The sequence below is a fragment of the Rhea pennata genome, chromosome 23, assembly GCF_028389875.1.
Source record: "Rhea pennata isolate bPtePen1 chromosome 23, bPtePen1.pri, whole genome shotgun sequence".
Classification (NCBI taxonomy): Eukaryota; Metazoa; Chordata; class Aves; order Rheiformes; family Rheidae; genus Rhea; species Rhea pennata.
Window position 1 is genome coordinate 7,699,914 of NC_084685.1, and position 26,677 is coordinate 7,726,590.

A 26,677-nucleotide genomic window follows, 5' to 3' on the forward strand; every position below is an offset into this window, starting at 1 on the left:
TCCTGTACCTGATTACTTGATTTCACAGGAGAGGAAAAGAGAGAGAACTAGCTGTTTAGAGCTTTTAACACAGCAAAACCCACCTCCTCTACTATAAACTTCCCAGCCACTATCAAATACCTATGCTCCCCTCTGCTGCTTCTAACTAGACCAGCACCAGCTTGCAACCTCATTATTGCTGCTCAGATTATTTTTCTTTAACCAGCCCCAAGAAGAGATGTTCACAATTGTCTCAAGCTCAACAAAAACTTTTCTCTAACCAAACGCTCCAATCCTGTAACATACAGTGAATATGGTGAATAGAGGTGAGCACAAGGATTACGCTACACATCTTCCTATAAAACCTGCTCTGGAAGAGTACCAGAAATTTAGTAAGAGCAGCTCTAACCAATATTGTTCCGTTTTGTTCAGGGATTAGAAAGGCAAGTAAACAGAGTATTTAATACAAACTCTAGTATAGTCGTGACCGTTCTTTAAAGCACAGATCAGTTCTGTTCCATCCCCTGCACCAGTCCAAAGAACACCCTGAAGCGTCTGAAGCATTTCATGCATCTTTAACACATTAAATCCAATTTAATTTGGTCTCAATGGTCTGGTAACATATTTCCTAGCCAAATGTTCTTGGCTTCTCATGCTGCTGCAGAGGTAATCTTGTTATAATGCAGCCGTACAAACAGAGCCTGCTGTTGGTGTATTTTAATACACTAAGGAAAACTATTGTATATTTAAACATAGGATTATATTTAATAAATCACAGCATCAGCTATGCACATGCACAGAGTAGCTTTAATGGACTACAGCTGTCCTCTTTAAGAATCTCTTAAGGAGAATGATTTGAACCATGAAAAATTGTGCTGCAAGTGCTAAAATTGTGCCTTCCTGGCTTCCAGCTCTAACCTTGGTATCTTAGGGCTAATTACACAAGTCATTATTTGAATAAACCAGAATGTTACTATTTAGAATTAATACCTGATACATAGAACTGTATTTGGAGCACTGAAGAACACTGGAGATTGGCAAAGGAATGGGTGAAAGACTTCCAGAAGAGCTTGGGGAAGTGCTTTAGGCCTAAGAATAATTTATAAAAAAATTAAGCTGAAGTCATTTACAGGAAGCACATATGGCTGCAAACTACTCAGGAATAAATCTAGCCTGAAAGTGTAGTACTCTAACCACAAGAATAATCCCAATAGAAATAAAATCACTTATTTTTAAAAGGAATCTTGTTACATTTATTAATTATGAATGGTTACATATTTAATGTACTTTTCATAGCAGAGAACAAGATTCAATCACTCAAGCCCCTCTCACCCCAGTGCTCGTATCACATTCTGTATCCCCTTCTACAACCTCACTTATGGCAGCCTCTCAAATCCACTTATACTATATTATGCTAAATGGCTGGGTTACTCACGGAATATACGCTGAAATAAAACAGAAGTCATTTATAAGAAAACTTAAATATTTTATTTTTAAAAAAATACTATTATGTTCCTTGCTCCTCTTCACTGCATTTGGACTCCATCTTCTTCTGCAAGTGCAAAGCACAAAGTTAGCAAGAACATTAAAAATGCCATCAGATGTCACACACAAAATGACATGAAAAGGGATGTCAGCACATCAGAAATTAAAGATCATGCACCTTGTCAAACATCCCCTAGCATTTTAAGTTCTCATCACAGACTTAAAACAAACAGCATTCACCTTTTCATCAACTTCAACTTCTTTCTATCTTAATACCATAGAAACAAGAGTACTATTTGTGAATTACACAAAATTCAATAGGAATTCACCAAGCAAGTCTTACTGGCTTCACAGAGTCATGGTATATTTCAGCTGTTACTAGCCCATCACATGTGTGAAGTATTTTGCATGTTGTCTCTCACAAAACCTTAAGCACTTAAGATTCCCTTTTGTATTTAAATTTAAGTGGCAAGTTAGAGGTTAAGGTTCATTAGTTCCAGTTCTGTGGGTTAATTTCCCTAAATTAGTATCTGTTTATGTTCCTGCTTATGTTAATTTATCTCCAAAGTTATTTTGAAGACATTTTAGAAAAACATTTTATTTTCAGATAAAATATAAAATACTTCAGAAAACAGGATTTATCTGATGCTGCAGGGCTGAAAGCCTCAAGAAATGGTTATATCTTGGCTCTACAAAACAAAAATTTTTAAGTTTTATAGAAAATGAAGATTAATCCAGAGACATTTTCAGGCACATCAGTGAGTGATGTCACTTAAGGTGATACACTGCTGTAAGAACTCAACAGCCAGGAAACTACATACTCACTTGTTCACTTGTTATCTTGATCCCTCCACACATCACTGGACATCATGCTGGATGTGCTCATGCTCAGCTCCTTAACTACAGAAAGATTCAGAAGTTGTCTACAGAGATTTTGAATTCTTTTGTACAAACATATCTCAAAAGACTGTTTTGAACCACTGCTGTTGAAACCTAAGTTTGCAGTTTGGGAAAAAGAACATTAAACTCTACCCTGCAAGTCTCATGTATTCACTAATAATGATTTCCAAATATTCAGCAACTCAGTTGCTTGGAGACTGAACATTAAGTGTCCAAGCCCTTTATTTTACCTATTCAGAACAACAGAAAGAATAAAAGTTATGCTTACCTCCCATGGATGAGCACAGTGGTTTCATTCAGCTTGCATCTTCACCTAAAGGATAATAACTGAAGTTATTATAATAATACACAGAAAATTCTGACCATTTCAAAACTAACTTAGAAATAAGATTTTAAGATACAAGGACCGATTAGTTATGAGGGGGAATTTACAAATTACTCCAAAATATTAGGTGAAAGAGTAAGGGGCAGAAATAGGCTAGCCTAAACACTTGTAAAGAAGTAAAAGAATATGCAAGTAGTTGACTGAAGAATTGCACCTTGTCTGAGCACAAACCGTAAATCACCAGTCTGAGTACAATGAAGTTTGATTGCAGCCAGAGGTATACTATCCCTTATGTGAAGGTATGTAACAATTTTGTCAAGCTATTTGTTATTTTACCCTAGTTTGTCTCCTGTGGTAATGCCCTCTTCCTTCCCCTTCAGGAATGAATGGAATGTCCCTGACTCCTAATAGCCCTCAAGTTCAGTAGTCCTAGAAGTGCTTCAAAAGCCAAAGGAAGTCACTAGAGATTATCATTAACAGTCTATTGTTTTTACTCCAAGCAACAGATTCTGAAGACCCACCCTTTTACTATAGCTAAGTTGAGGGCAAACTGCAACGGTCAGCAACTAGGGATGCAGTAATACAATGCTCTTTGCACACCTTTAGTTGGGAGGCAAATCACACCATGGTCACAATATGATTTGGCCAGGTCAGGAAGGGAGAAGCTCAAGTTTATCTCAAACCCACCACTTGGGTTTTATCATAATCATAGCCCTCAGGAGCAGGAAGCATAGTATGCACATTGTTTTCTATGCCATAGCAACAAACACCATGCATAAGGGATACTATATCTTTGTGCATCTTTTCAACACTCCGAATCATCCACTTATAGCCACACTCCTCCCAACCCTCCCCAGTTAGCTCTTCAGTACTGGTGTTCAGAAGCAACATTTATAGAGATGGGGTATTCACAGACCACTGCGGGATTGCACAGCCAAGTCCTAACTTGTCAATCATTATCTAGCAGCAATGACAGAAGTGGGAGAAGGCCAATCCTCCCCTTTTTTTTTTTTTTTTTTTTTTTTCCTTTTCCAGTAAGCAGCTATTTAAGAACCCCACTAGATGGTACAGAGAGAAAAATCTGAAGCTAATCAGCAGGTTCCAAACTTGCTAGTAGTGGAAGAAGCCAAGTCATGACCCAGAACAGCATACTTTTTATGCATCCTTTCCAACATGCTTAGCATCATTTAACATAATGTAACAAAACACTGGCCTTCCTGATCATGTCACTGCAGCTGGCAATGATTAACAGAGACATGCAACCCCATTACTGCTCAAGTCCTAAAACTACTCACAGGCCTCAGAGTTTAGCTATGGGGAAAACTGCAAGCAAATCAAGACTTTGTATGCTTAATGTTACAGTAAAGCCCCCATTCACACTATGCTGTGCTTTCTCCTGACAGCACCAGTATCTGGATCTGAGGGCCTAACAGGTACGCATATGTATTCTGACACCACACTTCTGAGCTTCAGATAAACTTTTGAGAAAAAAGTGTATTTCAAAGAGAGAAAAATCAAGATGAAACACAATGCAAGCACTTTAATGTCATTTCTTGTACCCGCTTGTTACAGACTGACTTAGAGTAGACATTGACTATTTGCTTTTAAGTCATCTACTACACCAAGTTTCATTACTGCAAACAATCAAAGCTAGTATGAAACCCATGGTTCAGTCACAAATTGCTTGCTCCAGGAGTGTCAAAAACCTATTAGTTCAAGTATGTAGAACAAGGCAGATGTGCCAATAACCCCTCCACAACATTCTTGCAGGTAAAGTCACATATCCAGAGCACACTGGAAAAACTGGTTAGATCTGAGCATTGGTTTAAAGATAACTAATAATTCATTTTTGCTATACGACAGTATGCATACTGCCATTAGTTTTGTTACTGAATTTTATTCAAAGATTAAGCCATCACCAAAAACCAAACTGACTTTGTGACAAATGGTGTCACTGCTGGACTAACTAGAGTTCAGCTACACTCACTGTGGTGTAACCAAAGACCTGTTGTCATGATCTTGAGTTTAAGGTGCAGATGCTACTTCAGGTTTTCAAAGGAACATGAGAAGAAATCTATAGCAGGGGGAAAAAGCTGTCCAGCAGATCACTTGTTTACAGTAACAGTCCTTCCTGGAAGATAATACAGAAGTATCCAAATATGACAGTAACACCAGAAACGAGTATGCAAAGCAGAACTTTGCAGAACAAGTGGGAAAACACGTTATACCACCTCTGAAATATATTCTTGAGCATCAGACAAGATCTAGATCAGGTGCTGAAGGAACCTTTAAATTCAGGTTCAAGAAGAGCTGGAGATCAGCATTTTTGGAAGCGTGGAAAAGTAAGCATGTTGATCCTAAAACACTACATTCAGTATTTGTACTAATGAAGAGTTTAGAATTACATCCTCAAAGACTGATGAAAAATTAAACTCAGTATTAACTACCAAGATGACTACTGTAGGCAGAAATATAGAATCTCCGTATTGTAAACTAAGGCAGCTGAACATATGACTGTCAATCAAGAATTAAAACTGAAATGTCCAATAAGCTCTATGAAACTCTTCATGGGGATATTCATTTTAGCACTCATTTGTATGTCCTGAAAAATACTCCAAAAATCAGTCTTAAAAGTGACTGTGTTAGCAAGCTTTAAGTTACTATTGCATTTAGTTTACACAAGGCTAGAACAGTAATTATCAATGCAGTTCCTGCTTAGCCAAGACTCTACAAAAGGATGCACTGCCAGTGGGCCATTTTGTCACTACAGAAAGTTAAACAGTCCTTTTCTAGGCACTAATAGCACCTAAAAGTGAGTTAAGATCACACTCCCTCTTCCCCACAGAGCTCATTCTAAGAATATCTTTGTTACACTGTAACTAAAAAAAAAAAAAAAAAAAAAAAAAAATCCACACAAGCCGAGTCAATATGTACAAAGGAATCGGGTCTGAAAATACTTATCTAAGAATCACAGTAAGTTGCTTATTGATTCTGAACAAGACAAAGCTCAAAACCGAAAGCCACGCAGTTTTGATGTAAGCTTAGTATACAGGTATGAAGAGTGCTGCACTGTAATTCCACAGTCAGAAGTGTGATGTCAGAATACCCACAGTATAAGATTACATAGAAAGTCACCAAGTTATATTATATTGCTTGTTACCTACCTGTATGCAGTCGGCAATGAGAATCTTGGAGCAAGCAGGAATACTACATCCGGGTCCTAATGTCCATTGCCATTTGTGGTACTACGTTCCTCACAGTTATGAACTGCAGAAATGCTGGCTAAGTGCAGTTACGTAGCAGGCCACTAGTTTTAAGTGTAAATTGCAGTCTCAAAAACTCCAGCAAAAATTTGCTGCCACAGTAAATGGTTGCCAAGGAGAAGCCAAGAATTCTTTCTACCATAAAAATACCACAAAATCTCAAAAGCAGTTTCAGTTTCTCATCAGCTGTATATATAATTAGGTAGTGTGATGTATCTACACCAAAAGATTCGATTCTGTATTAATTTATGAGAAAGTGTGAAGATAAAGATACCAGTTTCTATATGCTGCTGAGTTTAAGAGATAACTCTTAAAATAGGCTCAATTTTGTTAAAGCAAGCTAAATTGCAAAAGCCAATGTCCTCCAAGTCCAGTACAAAAATGTTGTGATCCAGACCATCCAAAAATAGGTCTGACCAACCAAGCACTTTTCTAAATAGTTTTAAAAAAATCAATTAGATGAATCTGATTTTATGAGAAGGTCCAAAACCTCATAGGTACAGATCAAAGGAACCCAAACTGTCTCACCACCCCCATTTAACAACTTTATCATATTTTAAAATTGATATGTTTGCCAGCTTTTAAGACATCACCTTTAAAAGGCCTTGAAATCAAATCGGCTAGTTAGCAGAATACCTGTTTAATACATGCAACTCAAAGCAGAACTTGTTTGTTTTAGAAATTCTGCTTATGCTGCTACCAGGCTAGATTTAACCAAACTTTCAGATGTTTTGAAAACTGCCAAATCTTTCATGAGATTTACCAATCAGTTTTGCAACTAGTCTATTTTTAATACCTAGCAACAATAGCTTACGTACAAACAGGGGTACCAAAAGACAACCTCTGTAAGGCACAAGGACATCAGCATCCTTCACTCTTCAAAGTTATAGAACTACAAAAGAACATACTTTAGGATATGCACCAGCATCTCTTTAATAAAGAATGACATGTAATCTGAAAAATAAACTGAAAAAATTAATGTAATGTTTACGTTCAGAATTCCCCCATCTCAGACACCTTCACCTTTTGTGGGTGTCCCACGAACACCCTCCAGATAATATATGCATTATTTAAACCTACTTAAATAAAACAAATTGCAGCTGGACTGCTGATTTTTAAGCTAAGTATCCAATACAAGGACTCCCCAATACTTGGTCTGCAGTTTAGGAACTGCTAGTTCAAAATTTCCTGAGTTGCAATTCATTGTGGTAACATGTTATCTCCCCCCAAACTTTTCTGAGAAAACAGAAACATTCACCAAACCAGCTGAGTCACTATTTAGTGCACTTCATATTCAAAGTCTGCATTACCTGGTATCAAAATTTCACAACATGCTAATATTTTTACATTTAAGGAGTAACAGCACTTACAGTGAGTACTTCAGAAGAGGGATCATCTGCACTCTAAGATATTGCAAACCGACTGAAGTTTTAACCACAGAAAAAAATTAACATAGAATTTAGAATTAGCCAATACTTAGCACAAGGGATGGAAAGATCTTCAGAAGATTCAAAGCTATTCACAGAATGCTCAACAGTTGGGGAATTGTGTGAAGGTACAGCCACACTAAGTTTACCTACTGTGTGCCAAGCAGGTTGAGGTATCCTGCATTAACACAAAGGCATTTTAACACTGGGAAAGCAAGTTCCCAGCTTATTTGGTACAATATAATAAAAAAGCAAAGTAACTACCTTATACCAATGAGTCCAGAACATTTTGAAAATCTTCTGGAACTTAATGAAATTGACAGCAAGCTACCAAATTCATCCGATCTTCTATAAAAAAAACCTTAAAGGGAGTTTATTTGTACTGCGCAGTATTAACTATTGAATTCCAGATTTAGATACTACTTTTGATGAATTTTCTCCAATCAATAATAAAGTAGTGATAACCATCATGCAAGAATGCTAATTTCTGTATTTTGTATACAGCTTTTTCAATTTTATCCACAAGCTACAAAGTTTAAGACTACTTTCTACAGCCACCTTAATAAAGTAATTGAATTCTGAACTATGCAAACTAGTCCACTCAATTAGCATGAGGACATAAGCAAGTTAAGAGTATAAAATTAACAGATTATCCTCTATTCGCTTAAATAACACTTCTGGTGTTTTTGCTAAGCGATTTCAGATAGGCATACAATACTGAATAAGGCCAGATCCTGTAATCTCAGGCAGCTTAACAGCAGATAAATATCACATTAGCAATCCTTTAATTAGGAAGTCAGTCAGTACAAGGCATTCTATGGATTTATTTTAAAATAACCATTCTACTCTTCTGCTTAAAGTCTTTACAAGATTTCAAGCAGTAAATGCCAAGGTGGTACGTACTACCATCCCACCACCCATTATCCATGGCTAAAATCCAGAATTCATTACAGGACTGCATCATCAATTGCAGTGTAGCTTTCACTACTGTATCTTACAGCACTTTCAAGATTTCCATTTGCTTCCTTATTGCAGCACAATTAATGCTCAAAAATCTGTACCTACTAGAAAATTAGGCTATTTGACCCCATCTTAAACTAGAGGCAGAGAATTATGGGCGAAAATCTCACTTCACTACTTTTCCACACCCTGCTCTAGTTTAACAACCTCAATTGCAAGACTCATTTGGTTTACTGCTAAAGGCGTGGTATTTAGCCTCATATTTTTAACCATTAATGGCAAGAAGAATTACATTTAGTTTTCTATTTATTTGAAGCACAGTAAAAAAAAGTTGGTACACTTTGGGAATTCAGTGGCACAAGGTACACTGCCATCAAGTTAGGGACGTTATACATCAAAAAAACAGCTAAATTTGTTTTGAAACACTGCATTACATAATTAAATTGTACTCGCCCAAACAGACCACTTACAAATATTAGGTCAGTAAGTTTCTAACATCCATAAAAACTTAGCTTTCTTACTAAAATGCAAGAATTAAAAAGTTGGTGTCTAAACAAGACAGACAAAAACAAACTGGAATGAAACTACAGGTCACATCTAAAATCGGGGCTTTTTGTTTGGGCCTTCATATTCTTCTCTCCCTCTACCATATCCTGTTGGCGTTCCAGGCCCCATTCCTCTAGGACCCTGGCCACCCACAGGCCCCGCACCTCCCTGCCCAAAGCGTTCAGGACGCTATTGGAACAGAATTAACAGTTCATTATATGTAGTTGATGTCCATGTGTGTTAAGTATATATTTTTAGAAGGTTCCGTAGTCAAGGTTCGTCGATACAATCACCATTGAGCCGATCCACAGGTACCGGGAACATAGAAAGGAAAAAAGGGTAATTTAAAAATTAGTTTATTGTAATACATGCCTTGAGGTATGTTCCCACTTGATGCATTCTCATACATCTGTTACAAAGAACAGATCCTCCCTGCAGTGCTAGAAATGTAAGCATTAGTGCAGATGTGAATTAATAACTTTTCACATTGATCTCTAGCAATTTTCAACCAAGTTAATGCAAATAGCTTGCAAACTTCTCACCTTTAGTGTAGTAAAAGTTTAGCTTACATCACTGTTGTTTCCCAATAAGCCTAACCAGAGACAGTAAGTTCAGTTCACTGAAGTATGAGCTGACATTCGTAAAATGTCATCGTAAACAGAATGCCTACTCACCAGTTAATGGCATGTGCTGCAATAGAGACCATGTGCTTTTCAAGATGGGGTTACTACGGTCTGCTGACTAAACTGCAGAGGCCTTAAGTAGTAATCAAAAATGTGATAGTGAGCACTACTGGATTACAAGAGAAAGGATTTACCTAACCAACACAACAATTGCTGGATCAAAAGACTTGCATTACGTCCCACGTATTTCAGAACTGCTGCTGTACAATATGCAAAATGCATTCAAAGAAATTCAGTGTTTCAAGCTAGAAATATGCACAAAAGCTTGTGTGCATCCAGTAAATACCCCCCTTCCCACCCCACCTTCATCACAAGCTCTTGGAAAACTGACAAGAACTTTACAGTGTTCATATACTCAGATGTAAAAGCTAGATTACCCTGCAATAAAGCAGAGACTCCAAATATCTTTACTAGTACCTCTACATTTGCATGTACTTCATTCAGTTACTGTATCAGTAAATGTGATCAGTGTTTGATCTACAAACTGACAGATTAAAGTCAAAGACAGTTATAAACTTTCAAGTAAATTTTCCACTACTGAGTAACAGAACAACGGTAGGTAGGCTCAGTTTGTTACAAAAGGTTATCTGCAACTGTAGTAATTCACACCTCCAAGTTCTTGGCTTCTGAAAGTTAACTTCAATCCTTCCAAGAAAAGAATTTCAGAAATACTACTTAGCTTCATGACAGCTTATGTCTGCCTGCACTTATTTCTAAAGATATTAGTTCAGTAACTGGGACAATACTGTGTAGCAAAGATCTCTGTCCTAAGAAACTCAAGACAGTTAAACCATCTTACTGTCACACATTTTGACCATATCACGTTTTCAGGTATTACACAAGTTCAGCATGCACCTGTACCATGAATTTCAGAAGGAGAAGAACATACACAGCATTCACCACAGACTGCCTAACTGTTTACTGGAAACTTATGAACTGCTTAAATATATCAGTAGATTATAAATACACTAAGGCCACCGGCACTGTCTGCTGAATCAATGATGCTCTGCAAAGTTATGATTTCAAAGATATGGTTCCCATAAAAGCAGAAGATAGCTGACAAGCTACTATGGTAGCTCACCACATAAAGCCAGAGGCCTAAACCACCCAAAGATCATTTACTTCAGCTTGTGCCACACAATACACCCTTTATGAGGAGGGTGGAAGCACACTAGTATCACAACCTGAACCAACAGATCTCCATTCTACCCATTAAGCATTTCTTTAATCACTATTGCTTCAGTGTGATAACACCAAGCAGGCTCAAAGCCCTTTCACACATATAGTGTGCCAAAAATGTACTTTTTGGAAACATACCTCTAAACATGAGATATGCAGTACTTTAACTCTACCTGTAGTCATGCCCAACAAGGAGGAAACAACAAGAAGAGGCTATCATTCCTGTATAAGATAGGAACCACAAAATGGCTGCAGTCAAGGAACACGCTACAGCTAAAAAACAGCATTTCTGCTCTTCTATGGCAAACATCAGCATATAGTATAAACAATATGCTGTTTACCACTGATTACTTAGGTTAAATTGCTGCTTAAATAGATGTGAGTACAGATTTTGAATTAACAGCATATCCATACGAAAGTGCATCAACCCTAACTAGGCTTGGAAGGGCCAAAATAAATGTAATGTTACACTGGAAAAGAGAACAAATGTCTCACCTTGTTGTAAATATAGAAATGCCAAATTACTTAAGAACTACTACATAATTGCGTATTTTAACTCTGCAATTTGTAAAGTTGCTAACTATATCAGAAAACAATTTTTTAAAGAACATTGTATTCTGAAACACCAATTTACAAAAAATCCTTCCAAGCCTAACTGCGATGCAGAAATTCCGAACTCCAATAAAATCAGTTATCTGCAAATATGCTTAACAGCACGTTTGAATTTACTTACAAACAACTTCCGACTCTGTAAGCTACCATAATGGTTAAGAACTAAACTAGTACTACATATTGCCAAACTAGTCCTCCACATTACCTGACAAGAAAGTCAGCAGTTAGAGAAGAAGTTTACACAACCATCCAAATACCGGTAAAGAAACTCAATTCCCAACTGCAACATTTTCCTTGTGCTAAACTAAAGCCACCACAGGATACGTTACCATGTCACTTCCCATCATAGAACCACTCATGGCTGCTTGGCCAACTCCTGGATTAGCTTCATAACCTATGCCGCCACCACCTCCGAGAGGTGGAAATTTCTGGGCTGCAGAAGCATAAGGATCTAAGGAAGAAAAATATATAATCATATTCTGACAATTTCTAAGTTAATCACATAAAGTTGTTATTAAAAATCTTTTTACCTCCCATGTTCATTGTGGTGGCACCACCCATTCTCATGTCTCTCTCTCTCTGCATAGAAGAAACAACTTTTAGCATAGAGAACCAGTTAATGAAATTCATACCGTTCAGGAGATAAAGCAACTAACACAGCCAATTACTATTGTTTCATCTACACACACACACACAGAAATCCCGTTACCTAACCGAAGAGAAGCAATATACATTAAATCTTTAAAACACATCTAAAAAAAACTGAAAATCCCTGAGCATGGTAATATATCCAAGAAACAACACAATTTCACTTACTGGATCCATGTAACCCATTCTACTATAATTCTCTTCCCTCTGTCTTCTCATTTGTTCTTCCATTTCTCGCTGACGTATCATCATTTCCTCTTCCCGTCTGCGACGCTCCTCCTCCTGCCTGATTATTCCAAAATAGGCTGTTAAACCTCGAGAGTAACTAACACATGCAACATATAATGAACATCACTTGCACAATAAAAAGCCTCTTAGTATGCGCTCTGGGTTCTAGAAGTTACTGAATCACTACACAGAGAGGAAAAAAGCTCAAATACTCCAAGAAAAACCTTTGCTGCAGTTCCATCTCTCATAAACAAACCAAGCACAAATCAACGGTGTTTAAAAAGTTACTTGAGGACATACACAAATGCACAACATGAAAAAAATCCTATGAAAGTCAAACCAACCTCAGCTGAATTTCCTTGCGCTTCTGCATTTCTTGATTATGAAGTTCTTCCATACGTCTCAGTTCTTCCTGACGCCTCATGAGGTCTACAGGAATTGAACAAGCGTTGTTTCACAAACTTTTCTCTCAGATTAAGCTCTTATCTGAAATGGATCCACTTATCTACACTATTACAAGCACCTACTTTCAACACATCACTACTTTTCTAAGTAACAATACTCCACTTAAAACACAACTGAGAAACTAAACTTACAAGGCATTTAAGACCAAAATTCTCAATTTCTATTTAGTTAAAGGTAGTAGGAATTTATTCATGAAACCAAACATACTTTAAGCTAATGGAGTAAAATTTCAGAACCAATTACCTTGACGCAAGAGGTTTGCCTGATGTTCATGATAAGCATCTTCCATCTCACTTTCAAGTTTATCCTTGGCATCTTTCATGTTTTTTGCCACTTGTTCTCTCTGCTGTTTTTCCATTTCATCTAAAGATTTCCACCTCTGGGAATATTCAAATTCAAAACTGCCAGGCTGAGCAAAACGAGGAGGAGTCTCTCTTTCCCTGCAGAAAATAAGATGTTCATTCAAGCTGCATAAGCCTGGAAACTGAAGGACAATTTAAGATTACAAGTAGAACAGGAAAAATTACTAGGGAACATCAAAGGAACTCAGAAAGTATTTCTCCACAACCAAGATGTAAAACTTGCTGTGACAGAATAGTGAAAGTAGTACACTGTGTGGATTCAAACACTAATATAAATTATTTTGAGGACTACAAAAAGCAAATAAAGAGACCTCTACACAATTGCTTCCCTAAGCAAATACATTCAGCTTCTGGTACCACTGCTATTTACCCTGGTCCTTTAAAAATCTTAAATACTCCACTGTTAGCAATTACCAGAGGCAAAACACTGATAGGTATAATCAGAATAGCTACCACTGCTCAGAAGGGACAGATTTTTCAATGCTAACTTACCCCAAAAACAGCATTAAAAGGCTATTAATGTTTACTTTAACCCATATAACCTTAAAAAAACCTAAAGACTGACAAGCTTATTGTGCCATGTAAAGGATCAGGGATCTAAGATTCGGCAGATGATGGAGCAAAACTAGAAGGATTTGAGAACTTTATACACTAGCATTTGTAAGTGTTTTTAAACAAAAAACTTTTTTTAAAAGTTCACGCTAAGTATTTTCAAAGACATTGTCTTAAAGTAGTTTAGGTTTTTGATCACAGCATAAATTTTGAACATTTTCTTATACAAACAAGACACTCAGGATCTTCTTCCTCCACTCCCTTTTACAATGGGAAAAAACAACATTTCTAGGACAAACACGCTCAATGTACAGAACTTAACATAATGAGACACTTGAGACTCCAGCAGACCCAAACCTACTGCTCCATTTGCATATTCACTGATCAGCCTCATAAGCTGAATTCTTGGGCTTTTTAATTTTTAGTCACGGCACTGTTTAACATCTTTTTTTTTTCTTTCATACTCTTAGTACTAGTTCTTAAAGTCCTTATGGAAGCATAAACTTGGATGTGCCTCATCTTTAAAAGAGGCGACAATTCTCAGTATTAGGTGAGCAATAAGTTGTAAGCCTGATTTTCCAGAGCTGCACAGTTAAGATTCTAGGTTTCCCAGAGAAATATTGTTACTGTGCTGGGTATTTTGGCTATTTATACTTTACTCTTATTCTTTGTGATACAATTGTATCACAAAATTGTTAAACTAATGCTAAGTGAATACTGTAATCAACAGTAACATTTTACAATTGATGGGCAGCAACTGCAAAAACATTACATTAGCTAGAAAAAGACTATTACCAAAAATGAGAACTGAGAAGTACTACAACATAAACTTTATAGCTTGTTTCTGAAAATTTGCTGTTTTTTTCAGGCAGAGAAAATAAACTATCACGTATTTGTCATTTATTACTCTCTACACCAAGGGAAAGTGCATACTTTTGATACATTGGATTCTTCTGGGCAAGCTTTTCTGGAAGACCATCTTCATCATCCAGTTGCTCCAGTGGTTCCACTATAACTGGCCTGGGAGTGCTGAACAAAAAAAAAAATCATTTTATTTTTCCATTTAAACATCCATTGTGAAAAATCATAAGGCAATGAGAATTCCTCTCAGTTTAAGATTAGTATGCTATTCACAGAATCCTAAAAAAACAAAACTTACGTTGTCAACAAAAACACTCCTTCAGTACACCGTTCAAATGCTTTTCTTGCAGCTGGTTTTGATGCAAATTCAACAATGCCTTTTCCTGTTGATCTGCCTCGATCATCCACAATCACAACAGCTCTTTCCACTGGACCAAACTGGGAAAAAGCTTCCTCCAGTAACTCGTTGGACACATAGGGTGAAAGATTACGCACTGAAAGAGCAGCAGCATGTGTGGCAAATCGAACACGAAGCTGTCGACCCCTCATAGGGGTATCATCCAATTCTGCTTTTGCAATTTCTGCAAGAGCTCTGGATTCCTGAGGAAAGTTTAAGATCCCGTTTTAGAAAAATAAGTTATAATTTACTATTTTGTGAGAATTAAATGGATGAACAACATGAAAACCTACCAATTTAATGAAGCCAAATCCTTTCCCCTTATTGATAAAAACCTCTCCTGGCTCTCCATATTTGGCAAACAATCTTTTAAAGTCTTCATCTGTGATATCAGCAGGCAAATTCCCAACGAACAAACGGCAACGCTGAGTATAGGTCTTCTCCCCAGGCCGCCTCAGAAGAGACAGGTTTGCTTTAAAGCCCTAGGAGGAAGGACAACAGCTCAAGCACTCCCTGCGTGCGTAGCCCTGCCGCTCACCGCAGTGCGAAGCTGCGGGCTTTTCCCGTGAAGAGAAACCCCACGCACTCCCTCTGGCACAGCAAGCGAATACAAACCCATGCTGCCACAGACCCCGCAGACTGCAGTCGGGAGCTGCCTAGGCACCTAGGGAATATGCACATTATGTTTAGGCGTTTCCGCAGGCCGGCTGCGGCCGGCGCCGCCGGTGCTCGCTGCCGCCTCCCGGGCTCGGCCCGGCCCCGCTCGGCTCGCCCTCTGCCGGGCCCCACCACCCCCGCCCCCGAGCGCTCCTCCCCACAAGATGGCGGCAAGAGCGCGCGGGACCGCCGAGCCCGGCCGCAGCCGCCATCTTGTCTCTCGGGGAGGGGAAGGGTGGGGGGGAAGGGAAGGAGGCGCCGTGACTCACCTCGTCCGAGAGCTTCTCGCCGCCGCCGCCCGGGCCCTGCTGCGAGGAGAGGCTCTGCTGTCCCTGGTGCTGCTGCCCACGGCCGCGCGGCTCCCCGCCCGGGCCGCCGCGGTGCCCCGGCCCGCCCTTGTGCGGCCCGCCCGGCCCCTGCGGAGGGCCGCCCGGTCCCTTGGGCCCTCCGCCGGGCGATTGTCCTTGTCCTTTCTTAGGGCCGCCGGCGGGGGTGGGGCTGGGGCTCGGCTTCGGCTGCGGCTGCTGCTGCCCGCCCGGGCCGGAGGGAGTCGAGGGGGGAGCGGACACCTGGGCCTGCTGCTGCGGTGGCTGCCCCGCGGGCAGCGCGGATGGCGGAGGCGCCCCTGGGCCGCCCTGGCTGCCGGCAGGCCCCGCCGTGGTGGCAGCGGCCGAAGATGAGGAAGGCGGAGCGGTGGTCGAGACGGGCGGCTTCGGAGGCTCGGGTTTGGGGCCTCCGCCCGGCGGGCCGCCGGGGCCCTGCGGGCCGCCCCCCATGGGGCCGCGGTTCTGGCCCATACCCATGCCGGGCGGCGGAGAGCGGAAATCGTGGTTCGGGCCTCCGCGGCCGCCACCGCCTCCTCGCCGGTGAAAGCCGCCTCCCCCGCCGCCACGGCTACGGAACCGATCCCGCGACATGGTGAAGGAAGGAGAAGACGAGGTGCTCCAGCCGCGACTGTCTCTCCTCAGAGCCCACTGCTCAAAATGGCGGCTAGGTGAACGGCCTCGCCGCCGCCTTTGTCCGCCCCTTATATAGCTTCCCCGCCCCCGGAAGCCACCCACTCCGCCCCGCTAACCAACCAACGGCCGTATCGGGGAAGACCGATAGCCGGAGTGACAAATAGTGAGCCCCCATTCCATGGATTCTTTGATCCTATTGGCAAGGAACTTGCCTTCCGTTGATTGGCTCATTTGACAGCCGACGTTTAGACGGGGCAATCCGTTAACCTCCCGTGTGCTGATTGGGCAATTTGATCGGCGGGGGGCGAGGTCACGAAGGGAAGCCGGTTTCCGATTGGCTGACCGAGGAGTCAGTCGAGCGCGGGTCGCAGGCCCGAGACCTCTCCGCGGCCCGCGGTCGCCCCACGTCCCGCCGCCCCCGGGGCAGCGGCTCTGGTTGCCGCGGCGGGACGGAGCGCGGCGGCAGCTCCGCGGCCCCGCTGGGCCGTATAGCGCCCCGGAGCAGCAGCCCAACGCTTTAGCCGAGGGAGGAAAAAAAAGGAAAAGGGACTGGGTTTTAATATATTTCCAAATAAATATATTTGCCTACTTCTACCACTGTCGGTAGCCTTGATTTCTATTTTGAAATTCTATTTTATACGAAAAATTAAATTATTTATTTGATTATTAATGGAGAGCAGAAACAACTCCAATGTGGGAGGCTGAAGTTAATAACATTTTAACCTTTTTTTTTTCGTGAAATGCCTAACAGGGAAGTAGCATAAATGAGTATTTTCATTTAGAAAACTACTGCTATTTACCCAACTTCTTGTAAAAGAACTGTGTTGTATCACCTTTGCTAGTTAAAAAAAAAAAAAAAAAAAAAAAAAAAAGAAAGAAAAGGCAATGTGCATTCTCCAAACATTAAAAAAAGCGTTCCCAGTAGAAGATAAGCTGTAAAAATACATTGTGGTTATGGTCATAATATGGAAAACAGGCCAGAAGTACCTTCCATCTATCCATTGCCACTGGCTTCAATGGCGCCGCACTGGAGACTCCTCTAGCCCTGTTCTAATGTCAGCGCAATGTGACATTTTTAAGGCTTTCATTTCACAAGGTTTCAATCCATGAAGGCTCCTAAGCTCCCACTGCTGTTTCACATTCAGTTTCAGGCTTGAAGAAACAAAACCTTACGAGAAGCTCCAAAGCCACGTTTTTCTTGATTTACACAGAAACCATAATTGTTGCACTTTTATGAATATGCCATTATAAATCATAAATATTTGTAAACCCCTGGGCAGTGGAAGGTGGACTTCACTGCTTAACATACTGAATTTTGCTGTGACTTTAAATTTGTAAAATAAAAATCTGACACAGATTGACCTTTTCTCAAGTAAGTATTATATTGAGCATTAGACATCAACCAATTCAACTGCAGCTGGGCAAAAGCCCCAAGTTTTGTTTTAAAATGGATTCTCTCCTGAGATGTCAGCCCCTAACTACAAGCAGTAAACATTTCCACCACGAGGTGTCTCAGAGGTTATAGCACAGGAAGAAGAAATTTGGGATCGACTCCAACAGAACACAAAAAAATGGCATTTCCTCATTGTCATACCTGGTTATTTCTGTTCAGTAAACAACAAAGAATATATAGTATAAAAGTTTTGTCTGCCTTTGCTATAACTAAGTGCAAGTGAAGTGTATTTTAGGAAGCTACAATTTTTTACCATTCTTTGAAAGAAATAAAGAGTTACGGTGAAACAATTGTGAGAATATTCTCTTAAAGGAGAAGAATGAACAAGAAGCAATTCTTGGTCCTTCCTGGCAGTGGCAAGCTGGTACACCCACCGAAGGTATCAACAAATGCAACATCCATGGGATAACAAGAGGATACAGCTGTAGACAAACTGAACTGTCACAAACAGTGGACCACTGACAGTGTTCGCCACACTTAGCATAGTGAAGAACTGATTGACAGGTTGGGAGGGCTATGACCATTAAAATTACATATTTTAGAAAATGAAGGATAATGATGAGAAACTTCAGAAGCTCTTAAACTAATTCTTGTGGAAGAAGTGGTGCTAAAGGACAAGTATTTGTAGAAACCACAATTTAGATGAACACTAAAATTTTACAGTCCTCACCCTTCTGGCATGTTCACTGCCAAGTAGACCAGAAAAACCCTAGCAGATTAAAAGATACTGATTTCTCTCTTGCCACCTCCAGATCTGCATGCACGTGGCAGAGGCTTTTATCTACCAGATACACATGTTGTAAGTTGCACATTTTTTAAACACTGAGGCCTCAATCCCTCTCACAAGCAACACAATTTTTTTCTAGTCTCAAATTATTTCATAGTATAATTCTATTCCCAGACCTGTTTAAATCTGGACGACCACTCATTTCAAATCCACAAACTAGCCAGGATATGATTAAATGTATTTGTAACACCATAAATGCATTGTATTTATCCTGGGCTTGAAATCAAAGGGACATCGAGGTAGCCATGAGGACCTAAAACAGAGATGACCTCTGCTAAAAGTCACCTGATTCTGTAAATATTCACACTAGACAGCTTGCTGTTATAATATGAAAACACTGAGGAAAAATGCTTGAGATGTGCTCTATAGTATGTTCCACTGTAAATAAACTTTGTGCCTGAGACTGGAAAATCTTCAGGACGTTCATGATACATTTGAAGTGTAGTATTTCTCCATGCTTCTTACATTGATTTGGTTATTGGGATGCTTACTGCACATATTCGTTAGTTTAGTTTAATAGAGACTTTTGTGAAAAATAAGCAAGAGAGAGAACTCAAGATCCTTCCCTCCTCCAAAATGCTAACAGCTACTTTAAAGATAATGCCAGTGTTACTATGAAGATTTTTCCTGCTATACAACCAATCTACAAAAGTGAATTGAGTGTAAAGTAAAATGCCTGCAGCAATATCTGGTACATAAAGCTGAGAGACAGGATGAAAGGAGTGTCTAATAGCTGCTGCACTGGCCATTCAGTGTGCACAGCAGAGCTCTCAGCAACTTTCCTGTGTCACTTGATGATGAGAGTTCTCCTCTCTCTCCCTCCTCTACTGTTTCACTGCCTGCTTGAGCACTGATTAAATCTGCTCTCCAAGCGTTCTTTCCTGTACACCATGACAAATATGCCTGTAGGCCATTTTTTAACCCAGATGAGGGAAAGTAATGCAGGGCCAGATAAGAGATTACAGTGATAGTAAAGCAAACACAAAGACTGCAGGGAGGGAGCGGTTGATTGTCTTTGCACAGTAGCATCATTGATTTCTGTGGATATAATTTCGACTTCTACTGGAATAAAGGAGATCAGAATTAGGCTCAAGAGTCTACAAAAAAAAAAAAAAAAAAAGGCAATATTGGAAGTTTACTAGCTGAACACTATAGAAACCAAAAGTTCATAGTTCTGCCAGAGACTGTATTCTCTCGACCAGAAAGGGATGGATATAGTTAAGGATTTTCCACTTCTAATTTCTCCAAATGAAATGAAGTTTCTGAAACTTCTCCAGTAGCAGAAATTTTGCGCCTCCTGTCAAAATTCAAACTAGCATCAAAGCCACTTAGGTTAGTTTTTCTTTGAAAGACATATTCAGTACACCAGTGGGAAATAAACCAGGAAGTTTACTCTGTCACATCCTTTCCCCTCCCCTTTCCCTTTCTTCTACCTTTCACTCTTCTCCCTCCCCTTCCCGTCCTGGGCAGCGTGGCTGACATGGGAGGCCACAAAAAGCTCTAACCAGTTTACAGTTACTTTGCATTGTTTAGCAGATCTAAGGACAGATACTTCTATGCAAAACTTCACTCCTCCCTGGCTATCCTGACAGTGCTGTGGGTTCCAGTGTTTGTAAGGGAAGGTTTGGTCTGTGAGACTGGATGGGTCAAACAAACATTGGGCCTGGAAAGACAATCAGTGGACTTGTTGAAATGAAGAAGGAAACATTATACGTCGCTATTATAGCCTGAGATAGCAAGTACAGCTACTTATCATTTGTACTCATGTAGCTCCAGCAGCCATTGTATCTGACTATCTCATTTCCTTTAACATATTTAACTTCATACCCCAGCTAACAAATAGAGAGCTCCAAGACAGGAAAGTCCTGAGACTTTTTCAAGGTCAAACAAACAGTCTATAGGGTGGCAAGGAAAGGAACCTGATGTCTTAAGAGCTGGGTGAGCACTGGAACAACTGGGCCTTTCCTCCCCCAGCTGTGTGCTTTCTCTTCTCTCAGTAGTAGCTGTGTTCTGCCAGTGGATGAAGGAATGCTTTTACACAGCGTGTATGTCTGCTAAAGGCATACTTGAGCATGCCAAGTATGTCTTCTATGAGGCTCCAAGAGCTCTCCACTTCCAATGAAGTCAATTGGAGTGAAGGATGCTCACAACCTTGCAAGAAGCACTCAGCAAAGTTGTGTGAAAAAGCCATCAATCTATACATTTCCTTGAGCTGTGGAGAGAAAAAAAAATCATAACTAAAATGTATCCTGCTGCCTTACAGTTAACAACATCCATTTCTTCTGTTAAGAGAATTTCAAATTTTGTCACTGACAACAAATATGTGATGAGGATGAAAGGTAGTGTCGAAGATGATTCTATTCTTCACTCTTACAGAGGAGGAAACAAAGGCTCAAGGAAAAAACACATACATCAGCTCTGCAAAAATTCCAGCAGCTCTGAATTGCTGCTTTGGTTAATGTTTGCCTATGCAAAGAATGTAAGTGGGGCAGAAAAAGTGAGCAGACTCACCACACTATTTCATCACACTGCTATGATCTTCTGGAAATTTTAAAGACTGGTAATGTCTTCTATGTATATTTTTTATCCATTGTTACTTCCAAAACATAAAATTCACAAAAAGGGGGAACAGTGGAAATATACAGGAGAGAGAACTTAAGAATTAAAAGAAATTTTTCCATAACACGAAAATGGTAGAAGCATTCAAACAAATAGTTTTACTCTGCACTTTTGGAAAAAGTGATGTAGTTACAGCACAAAACTCAGGATGATGTTAAAAAGCAGCATCCAGAGATTTTAAAAGGACATGCCCACATAACTTGGAATAAAAAGAAATCTAGAAGAGCTTTCTGAATAACAGAGATGGCCAAATAATTCCGTATATTATTCATATTCAGTAACTCTCATAAGATGAGGATAAAGTTAATATTATGGTAACATCTAAGTAACAGATTAGACTTCCTAGGGAATTACAGGTCTGATCTGACACCTATGCCAGGCAAAATTTGTCACCTTAAGCACACTTGGATTTTGCAAGTGTCCAAGACTTTTTTTTTTTTAAAAAAATAAAACTTTCCATGTTTTATGGCAAATAATATTATCTGAATTGCACTATATTCCAGTTCCTACTAGGGCCTATAAACAGCATGAAACAATGTCTCATTGAATTCTTATGGTCTCTGAACCCTCAGCAATGACAGTTTGTTGCCAACAGTAATTCTTCCATTGCTGATCAAAGTAGCAGAGAGATTTGCTTCAGGAAATAAGTTTATGTGGGGTTGGAATTTAGATATTCTTCAATGAAAGAAAAGCAGATGAAAAAACAAAGGAAACACAAAATCCTCCCACCACTCCCCCCCCCCCAAAAAAAAAAAAAAAAAAAAAAAAAAAAAAACTGAGCAAGGGGAATGGAACTGAAACCAGAAATAGCCATGGTAGCAGGGAACAAATTTTTCCTTACGGAAGCCTGATTTTCCCTTAAAAATTAGCTATACTACTTGCAGACATGAAAAAAATCCCTATAGGTTACATGGTACAGTTCTGCTGGCAAAAGCCCAAGTGCTTACACACTTCATCAGTGATGCTGGTGCACATCTTATGGTCTAGGGCCGTAAGTGATGCATGAGTTCTACAGAGAAGCAGCATCTTCTGTGACACAAACTATGTAGATAGAAAAAATGTTTATATGAATCCCAAGGATTTTAATTTGGGTGTTAGAAGAGAGATTCTGAATTTAAAATTTCACCTAGTCCTTCCAACAATATTTTTTAGTTTATTAAAAGGTGTTTCCTCTCCCTTGCCCTGACACAAGAATCTGATATGAACCTGGTATGAACTCTTCTGTTGGCATAAACAGGTTCTCCACCAGGAGGACTTGCCAATAAATCTGTATTCATAGCATAGACAAGACCTGAATGTGGCAGAAAGTAGCTAAAGTCAGTGTAAGATTACCTATCGCATCACGGATGCATTTTCTGCTTGCTCTTTATGCTAACCGCCACTTGAGATCTGCTGTGGACTACATGCATAAATGTCTTGAGGATGTTTATAGCTCCCTGTCTATAATTCAGTAAGAAATCCAGGGGTCCTCTCCCACTGAGTTCTGTACTTCTGCTATAGATTTTTTTCATAGTAGATCACCTTGTATAAAAAATAAGCTTCAAAAAAAAAAAAAAAACTGCAAACAACAAGTGAATTGTAGATGGTTATTGACAAATTTTAAGGTACGGAACACAAATGGTTGAATCACTAATGCACAGTAACATCATTTTTTTTTTTCTAAAAATATAAAACTAGGTGTAAAAATTTAGATACCGAGTTTGCACGTGTTGGTCACTGTCTATTTAAATATTTCAGGAGGTATGCAATTAAGTTCCTTTATCATTGTTACTGATTGTATGATTGTACTTATCATTCTCTATATTCTCAGCTTATTTTTGCATTTTTCCAGGGCTGCATGGTAAAAATGAATGAAAACAATTTCCTTTGTATTTATAACTAGATTCACTTTGGGGGGGATCTTAGAACTGCAAAAGCTGACTGCTGGCATGTTTTGGGAGGAGGAAAAAAAAAAAAAGCTTGTGTTATTTATACTTAAAAAATGATGCAGAATGGATTTATAGTGATTTGTAATTATAATAAAATAATAAAATCATGGTTGCACTGAACTTAAATTCTGATCCAAATTTCATATACAGCCATAAGTCCATCCAAATAGAAGTTAACTTTACAATTAATACTGAATCATGCCCATCACATGAAGGTACTATTAACTATTTATGGTGGTTTTATTTCTTCATAGCTGTTTACATTTATTCACCTTCCAGTCCATGGAGTGCTTTGGATAATGTAGCACACAAATCAGACCACTCAGAGCCATATAAGTGATGGCTCCACTCTCATCCTTCCTGAATGCAGGAAGACCCTGCTACTCTATGTTCTTATCAAGCAAAATACAGAGGGGCATTTGTTCGCAGGAGCAGAGCTACAATATTCTCTTTTGAGTTCAGCTTCCTCCTTTCATCCCACCCACCACCAGACACTTCCTGACATTTCTCCTGCAGGCAGAGCAAGGCAACTGTTAACTGCCTTTTTATTTTTTTCCTCCCCCTTCCCTCCTCTCTTTTGCAACGGCTGCTCCTTCAGTAATCTGTAGGTGTTGGGGGAAGGGGATGTGGGGATGTTATCTCAACAGCAAACACCACCAAGCAAGTCTGGGATGTGAGGGGGAGTTTTAGGATGAAAATAGGCTTCTACCATCCCTCCTCCATTTGTGCATCTATGACTAAGCACACTGAATACATTGCTTTTTAAAACTTGGCTTTTCTTTCCTTGATCTTTGCTGTTTCCAAGCCTTTTGATCCCCTTTGTCCTTGCAGCCTCAGGAGACCTTGCTGAGGCAGGGCCCTGATATAGCTAGTGCCAAGGAAATACAAATCCTGCCCAGCAGCTGAGCCCCAGGGCCTGCCAAGGGAGCCCTGCTGTCCTGGCTGCCCCAGCCTCCACCATGCCATGTGTCACTGGTGCAGGTGGACAAAGTGAAAACAACTACAGAACTGGGAGACAAATCCCTATTGCTGCTCAAGTGTCCTCTCCACCTTTCTCAATCTGCTCAGGCACCAAGGTGAAGCTACACTAGAATTTTTTGTCTTCCTGAGATATTCACTGGTTTTGCTTGCATCATTACAGCCCCATCTTGGAAGGTGCTAGCATCTGAAATATGGGACTATGTAAAACTAAAAAAGTTGAGCAGCTCGGCACATGCCTGAGGCAAAAAAAGGTTGCCAGCATCTCATCTCCTCTGGAGTTTCACTACTGCTCCACCAGGGAGCTTCCTGCAGGTTCAAGGGACCAGTAGGGAGAATATGAAATAAAGCTGCCAAATTCCAGTCTCTCTCACCTAGACCAGATTCTTAACCTCTTTTCCCAACATAGTGTTTAAGCTCAGAGAAAGCTATCTTCTGTGTACACCCAGGCCAGATTATTGAGCACTGGGATCCAAGAGGGCTATAGCTTCCTCTCCCATTAGCACTGCCTAGCAGACCTGCAGAAGTGGCCTCCCATCATGTCCTTTCTCAGTCCCCTACCACAGTCTGGACAAAGAGTACAAAGCATCCTTCTTTCCTTTAATTCTGATGTTCCCTCAATCCTGTAAATTCAGTTCCTCAGGCTCTGGGCCACCGCTGTCCCCTACTCTCATGCTGTTCTATCATACAATGCTTTGCTCGTTGCACTCCTTGGCTTCATATGCCAAGCAAACAGGCACTCTTCTCTTGTTGAGTTTTATATCTGTTGTCTAGACCAAATTCTCGTACTTGTGCAATAACATCTGGAGATCAAAATCCATACTGGCAAAAGCCCGAATTGAGAGAGAGATTGAGACCAGCATGAAAGAACTCATGTCTGGATTTTGCTCAGGATAGTACGTGATATTGCCTCACTGGTAATAGCACATTGTTACCAGCACAAAGTATGTTTGTAAAGGATGGTTTGCCAGTATAGCTACATGGGTCTAACCTATACTGATTCAGCCTTTTCTACTGAAATATCTAGGCAGTCAGAAGACATACAGGTTTGCTAATTCCAAACTCCCATTTTAATTAAACAGTACATGCTACGTTGTTCTTCTCTTACTGGTCCCCCAAATGCAGGTACAACATACGCAACCGCCATGTTTCTCATGCTCTTTTGTATCAAGCCCACCTTACAAAGCCTGTCCTATTAGGAAGCTCATAAAACTCATTGAAAAAGAAAACAAGATTATTCATTGTTACTGCTTTTGATCAGAGTCACTTAACAGTATTATAAGCATCTGCAACAGTAATTCTCTGAACAGAATCTGAGCTCAAATAGAAGGAGGAGTGTCCAGATCTCAGTATGTAAGGCTTGCAGGTTTTCTGGATGATCTATATTCAGCTGTGCATGCCCATGGGTATGTAGAAAGATCATTCATCCAGTTCATTGAACTGCAGCCTGCATATGAAAGGAGTTTTATGATTTTTTTAAAAAATGTCAGTTTTGAAAACAATCTCATGCAGAATTGTGCAGTAGATTATAACATGAGGACTCCAGGGGTAAATTAAAAAGCAATTCAAGAACAATACACAGTGGAACAACCTTATCTTTTCCCCACCTTATCCAGGCATTTATCTAGGTCTGTTCCTACACTACTCATCACTGTATTATCTACATATTATACAGTCTCTTCTTTTGCCACATTAATACATATACAGTTCATTTAAGAGTCAAAAGTAAGTCAGGTCTGAACAAGCCAGAAAGTGCGCTGCTCTATTTCAATTGCTCTATTCATAGAAAGGGCTGAGATATGTCTACAGAAAATATATACCTGGGCTGATCTAGGTCTAAATGCTCTGTGCTCACTGTCACCCCCTCAGCTGGCAGACTATATATCAACTTAAGCAAACCGATCAGGCACAGATTTCAACAGTATATGATTTTCTTACATTGTTTTAATGACAGAATCTATTTTTAACAAAATATTTGGTCTACTGGCCTGAATGCATTTTCAGCTGTATATTGAGAACTCAAATATTTCCATCAGCTCCCTAATTTAATTAGGAGAAACATACAAAAATAAAATAGAGCTGTTTGTTTCTGTTAGTATGCTCTGACCAAGTTCTATAAAATCCTCATTTTATAAAATACTATGGACATATACAATATAGCCCTAAGAAGTTATAACAACAGTTTCGTCAAGTCTTCTGATGTTAATTGGAAGTTTCACAGCATTTGAAGTTATTCTGAATGCCTAAGGTTTTGGAATCATGATTATGTGACAACATAGATTTAACTAGAACAAACAACTTCTCCAACACACTTTCTAACCTTAAGCCTGAAAATGTGAATGCAGTGTACCACAACATCTCAAAAAAAAACAGAGGTCAAACAAAACCTAGGTTTGTAATTCTCAAAGTTTTCATTTATAAGAC

General features: G+C 39.8%; 1 protein-coding gene across 6 annotated transcripts; it reads right to left on the bottom strand.

Moving 5' to 3' along the window:
- Window positions 1-1,444: 1,444 nt before the first annotated feature.
- Window positions 1,445-16,544, bottom strand: SFPQ (splicing factor proline and glutamine rich). 6 transcript variants are annotated; one of them, XR_009960606.1, is made up of 13 exons: window positions 15,799-16,544; window positions 15,166-15,354; window positions 14,774-15,075; window positions 14,548-14,643; window positions 12,944-13,140; window positions 12,580-12,664; window positions 12,176-12,293; window positions 11,890-11,938; window positions 11,689-11,810; window positions 5,854-9,074; window positions 2,633-2,677; window positions 2,290-2,364; window positions 1,445-1,531 (listed from the first exon to the last, which is right to left on the bottom strand). XR_009960606.1 is itself a non-coding variant. In XM_062593762.1 (11 exons), exons 1-10 carry the CDS (start codon window positions 16,444-16,446, stop codon window positions 2,657-2,659), a joined length of 1,827 nt encoding a protein of 608 aa, XP_062449746.1. In that variant the 5' UTR covers window positions 16,447-16,544; the 3' UTR covers window positions 1,445-1,531; window positions 2,633-2,656. The 6 variants fall into 6 exon arrangements, 3 of the variants coding, with proteins under 3 accessions (XP_062449746.1, XP_062449747.1, XP_062449748.1); XR_009960607.1 differs by lacking the exon at window positions 5,854-9,074; XM_062593762.1 differs by lacking the exons at window positions 2,290-2,364; window positions 5,854-9,074.
- Between the last annotated feature and the right edge of the window lie 10,133 nt (window positions 16,545-26,677).

Bases quoted from the DNA above. Each gene is read 5' to 3' on its own strand.
- SFPQ (XM_062593762.1), bottom strand. From the start codon at position 16,446: ATGTCGCGGGATCGGTTCCGTAGCCGTGGCGGCGGGGGAGGCGGCTTT. The intron at 15,076-15,165 runs GTAGGTTTTCAT...AACTTTCCTCAG, and splicing joins GATTTGGCTTCATTAAATTG to GAATCCAGAGCTCTTGCAGA. The intron at 2,678-11,688 runs GTAACGTATCCT...ATTATCCTTTAG, and splicing joins CTATGATGGGAAGTGACATG to GTGAAGATGCAAGCTGAATG.